The 5758-nt window shown below is 28.2% G+C and overlaps 1 protein-coding gene across 2 annotated transcripts in view; it reads right to left on the minus strand.

The window, feature by feature from the left end:
- Nucleotides 1-885, minus strand: part of LOC106343353 (type I inositol polyphosphate 5-phosphatase 1) — a 2753-nt gene extending 1868 nt beyond the window's left edge. Inside the window, exons 1-5 of one of the 2 annotated variants that reach the window (XM_013782533.1) lie at nucleotides 748-885; nucleotides 506-659; nucleotides 375-425; nucleotides 230-299; nucleotides 28-132 (exon numbers count right to left, since the gene is read on the minus strand). In XM_013782533.1, coding sequence (XP_013637987.1) covers nucleotides 28-132; nucleotides 230-299; nucleotides 375-425; nucleotides 506-659; nucleotides 748-783 — 416 coding nt within the window. In that variant the 5' untranslated portion in view covers nucleotides 784-885. Of the gene's footprint in view, nucleotides 1-27; nucleotides 137-229; nucleotides 300-374; nucleotides 426-505; nucleotides 660-747 lie in introns of both variants that reach the window. The other variant, XM_013782534.1, reaches the window with a different exon arrangement.
- Between the last annotated feature and the right edge of the window lie 4873 nt (nucleotides 886-5758).

Below are 5758 nucleotides of genomic sequence, written 5' to 3' on the forward strand. Positions count from 1 at the left end.
AAAAAAAAAAAAAAAAAAAAACAATACCCAAGAACATAAATGTCGGCAGGTTCAAGAGTGTCAAGCCAACCATCGATATCCAAGTCAGCAGGTGGAACTCTTCCTCCAACATTCCATGTCCCGGCACAGATTCTGGCTACATCAAAACCACATAACACACCAGGGGGACTCACTAAGCAACAAAAGAAGCTGTTTTTGCACAGATGAAAAAGCAGAGAAATGAAAAGACCTGACTGCTTGTGTGTCAATATACTGAACCCTGAAAGTTTCTGAATTGCGTCTTCTAAGCTTCGGACAATCTGAGATTAAGTCTCAGGTATAAGCAAAAGGAATCTGAATATACAATTGAGAGAGCTGAGAGTTATCAACAATACCATCAGTATCATCATCATCTTTGGTGGCACCAGAGCTACGTGGATCAAAATCTGTTACACCAGGTTCAGTTTCAGCCACATTAAATCATTTTTTTTTTAAAAAGAAATAATTTATAGATATGAGGTTTGACCTTGGCTGCCGGAAAGGGAGAGTCTGTCGTCGTCAGTATCGGCGCTATAATCGGAATCAAAGGAAGAAACGTTGAGCCATTTGCGAATGACAAGACGTGCCCAGTAGAGCTGGAGACAGGAGAAGGCTGAGCAGCATATCGTCGCCCAATTCATCTGCAATTATCATTTCACAAAATCGGAAAATAGAAACACCTATTCTAACGAAACGAAAGAAGGGAGAAGATGGATGAGATCAGCACACCTCTGCTCGCCGCGACTGTGATCCTACTACCGCCATATATTCTGGTCTGGTCGCGTCTGTATAATCAAAAACCCAAATGAGCCAGAGAAGAAGAAGAAGAGGTTGCAAGAAGAAAAAATGACTTCACGACCTTCGGTGGGAGTCAGATTGACATCTTGACATTTTGTTATCTTATGTTCTAACCGGCCAAATTGATTATACTCCGGTTTATAATTGTTTCAGAAAACGTCGGTTAGGATTTGATTGGTTTTGTTATTAACATCTGTATTGTTAAATTAAAACTGAACCCGCTCAAATGTTTGTTTTTACTTTTCTATTAATAAATTATTATTTTTAAACATTAGTGGTATATATTTTTAACGTTAATCATATATTTAAATTTTTATATAACTATTTCAAATACAATAAATTTATAATTTACATGTTATAATTAATCAATTGTTTAAAACCGTATGTATTTTCAATTCTTATTAGTGGTATATATATATATTTTTTTTTTCTTTTATGACAAAAAAAAATTGTATTTTCATTTAGTTATCAAGCAAATTAATATATTCATGAGAAAACATACGTGAAAATTATTTTGTATTTAATTTATGCAAAATTATTGAAAATATTTAAATATAATTTCGAAAATGAAGATCTTGTAAAAATCTTTTAAAATAGTTTTGTTAGAATTTTAAAATAAATATATTTATATTTAAAATAAAAAGATATAAAAGGATATTATGATTAAAGTATTTTAAAGACTCTATGTATTATTAGTCTTAATAAAATACATTTAATAAGTTTTCTAAGTGATAGTCCAAATTAAAAATAAAAATCACACATGAAAGAAGTCATGACTTCTATTTTAATATATAAGATTACCTTTAAAAATAACCATTCATTCACTATAATAATTACAATTTGTACCACTTATTTCATAATTATTAATTAATTAACAATAAATCATTTATTTTCTTAGATTATCCTCTAACTAAACTTACCATTATTGCTTAATCGAAATATTCTATAATCAAGGTTTACAATAAGTCCAAATTAAAAATAAAAATCACACATGAAAGAAGTCATGACTTCTATTTTAATATATAAGATTACCTTTAAAAATAACCATTCATTCACTATAATAATTACAATTTGTACCACTTATTTCATAATTATTAATTAATTAACAATAAATCATTTATTTTCTTAGATTATCCTCTAACTAAACTTACCATTATTGCTTAATCGAAATATTCTATAATCAAGGTTTACAATAAAATTAAACAGAATTTTTTTTAGTATGACATCAAAACTTTAAATACTATATTTTCATGTATACTAATAATTCATTTCACATACAAAATATAACTATAAATGTTTTCTTAAAACATATAAAGTCATTTTTCAAATATATGTTAAATAGTTTGATGACTAATATAACTCACACACACACACACACATATATATATATATATATATATATATATATATATATTTGTATGATAAGATATATAGACATTTCTAATTTTATGATTAATATTATTCGCACATATATATTTGAATTATAAGAATACAATAATTAATTTTTAATCTGATTATTCTCTTACCAAACTTAATATTATCTTCTAACCAGATTATTCTCTAACCAATTTTTACATATATTCTATTAAAATTGAAGTACAATCTTTAAATTTTGTATATTCATGTATATTATTATTTCATTTCACATACAAAATATAAATATTTTTTGAAAAAAATATAAAGTCATTTTTTCAAATATATATTAAATAGTTTGATGACTAATATAACTCACGCATATATATATTTGAATGATAAGATATATAGACATTTCTAATTTGATGATTAATATTATTCACACATATATATTGGAATTATAAGAATACAATAATTAATTTTAAATCAAATTATTCTCTTACCAAACTTAATATTATCTTCTAATCAGATTATTCTCTAACCAATTTTTTTTTTGTCGACTTCTCTAACCAATTTTTACATATCTTATATATTAAAACAGAAGTCACAATCTTGATTCATGTGTGATTTTTTTAAAAATGGACCTAATGAACTTATTCATAGAAATTCATGTTACATTTAATATCTAATCTAATCATTTAAATTTTGGGCCTACCATAAATTTTTATTGGGCTATCAATAATTAGATTTAAACAATAGATGATCTATTGGATTTATAGATAGTATAAATTAAATAGATATAATTTAATGTTGTAATATTATACCTCTATATGCTAAATATTTAAATATTTGTCGATGTTAACTTTTAACATTGTAAATATTTTTTTAAATAAAAAAAATCATATTATCTAACAATGATTAATCTTTACTACCTTAAACCAATGAAAACAAATTTTAAACTATGTAGTTTATTTTAAAGATTAAACAAAAGCTAAATGTTTAATTATTTACTCGATAATATAAATCTATGAAGCGAAAAGTTTAATTTTTTAAAAACTTTCTAAATTTGTGAAATGTTACAATATCTTTGAATATGACAATAAACAATATTTTACTAATCTTTATATATATAGTTACGATTTTAATAATGAAATAATAATCTGAAAATATATGTATAGAAGAAGATACAAATACATGTGAAAGTTTGAAACAATCTATTTAATGAAAAAAATATACAGTTAATTTATTATGTTTTAAAAATTGATAGACACATATATATTATAATATATACCAATTTAGAATTGAAAACAAAATATTTATATAAAAATAAGTGAAAACAAAAATATGCGCGGTTGCGCGGGTCGAGATCTAGTATTCTATTAAAATTGAAGTACAAACTTTAAATTTTATATATTCATGTATATTATTATCTCATTTCACATACAAAATATAAATATTTTTTGAAAAAAATATAAAGTCATTTTTTCAAATATATGTTAAATAGTTTGATGACTAATATAACTCTATATATATATATTTATATTTATATTTGAATGATAAGATATTTACACATTTCTAAACACAACAATTTAATAGTCGCATTTGTACTGTATAACATGATCATGTTATACAGTACAAATGCAACTACTAAATTGTCGTGTTTAGAAATGTCTATATATCTATCGTAACGCAATATATCTAATATAACTCTCTCTCTCTCTCTCTCTCTCTCTCTCTCTCTCTCTCTCTTGTCAAGAACATATCTGTTAAGAAACAGACTGAACCAGATCTCTGGAAGCAAACCTATCTTCAGGTACTATACTCTCTCACTCTATCTCTCTGTATATTGCTTATTAGCTTGTGAAAATGTTAGAATTCTGATTAATTTTCCTTAATTGAATCAATGAATGTACAATAGTTATATATACTACTTTGTTATAGGTGACTAATATCTTTCCTATATTACACGAGAGTATCTCTGATGGTTACAAACATAATAAAAATATGTGAGCATATTCTTTTACCCTCCCTCAATTTGATTGACGGAGTTTCAAGCGGTTAAACTGTTTCAAAAGAAATTGAATATCGATGATTAGAGCTCTTTAGTGAAAATTTATGCGTACTAATAAGCCACCAGTACATAAAAACTGTAACATGTCCAACCGCAACTATTTCACAGAAGAAGTGCAAGTCAAGCTCGACATGCCTTGTTTGCTGGTGCCCAACTAGATTGGACGCAAGATTAACATAAACTAACATTGTCACATAAGGCGAGAGTCACCTTAGATATTGGGAGATGAAATTCAAACAACAACTTTTGAATCCATCATGCTTATGCCATAATGTTGGTAACTCTTATGTGCTTTTCTGCAACGATGGAATGAGAGACAATCTGCTGGCCTTCTGAGTACCAAGAAATCAAGTTTTCTCTGACATACACTCATTAACCCGATGTAGACCATACTCTTGTTAGGGTAGCCAGCCCAATTAGCATCCAAATATGATGTAATTGTATTATATAGCTGTAGATCATGATATTTTGTTCCTTAAATGTAACGAATTATTCTCTTCAGTGCATTATAATGTTATACACTTGGATCATGCATGAATAAACATACTTGTTGCATTGAGTAAGAGATGTTTGGTCTTGTAAATGTGAGATACGTAGTGCCTTAGATATTGTCACATAAGGCGAGAGTCACCTTAAATATTGGGAGATGAAATTCAAACAACAACTTTTGAATCCATCACGCTTATACCATAATGTTGGTAACTCTTCTGAGCTTTTCTGCAGCGATGGAATGAGAGACAATCTGCTGGCCTTCTGAGTACCAAGAAATCAAGTTTTCTCTGACATACACTCATTAACCCGATGTAGACCATACTCTTGTTAGGGTAGCCCCAATTAGCATTCAAATATGATGTAATTGTATTATATAGTTGTAGGCCATGATATTTTGTTCCTTAAATGTAACGAATTATTCTCTTCAGTGCATTATAATGTTGTACACTTGGATCATGCATGAATAAACATACTTGTTGCATTGCGTAAGAGATGTTTGGTCTTGTAAATGTGAGATACGTAGTGCCCCTGCCACTTTTTTTATTGTGTTAGATTTTTTATTTGATCTCCTCTTTTTCTCGATAGTTTAGAGTTCACATCCACAAATTGAAACCGGATTGTACTCTATCATACCGGCTTGTTCGATTATCTCATTTGCATAATATTTCTGAGAGCATTGTTCTGGAGGCACTGTAATCCACACTGCCTCCAAGGAAGTATTGTAGCCTTCCTATGTTTGACATTGGAAACTTCCACTTGAGTTTTTCTGTTAATTGGTGAAGGAGAGCTTGAAAGGAACTAGTTAAGATGACATAATCTATGTAGGGTAGGGAAGAAGGTAAGAAAAGTTCATGCATTTTTTATACACAAACAAAGACTCGTTAAATTTGCTAGTAAAGCTCATTCCTTTAAGATAGTGACTGAAGCGAGCGTTCCACGCCCTGGAGGTTTGTTTAAGGCCATAAAGAGCCTTATCCAACTTCCAAACATAGTGAGAATTCGTTTTTTCATCAAAACTTGGGGGGG

The sequence above is a fragment of the Brassica oleracea genome, chromosome C5 (genome assembly GCF_000695525.1).
Source record: "Brassica oleracea var. oleracea cultivar TO1000 chromosome C5, BOL, whole genome shotgun sequence".
In the NCBI taxonomy this organism is placed as follows: Eukaryota; Viridiplantae; Streptophyta; class Magnoliopsida; order Brassicales; family Brassicaceae; genus Brassica; species Brassica oleracea.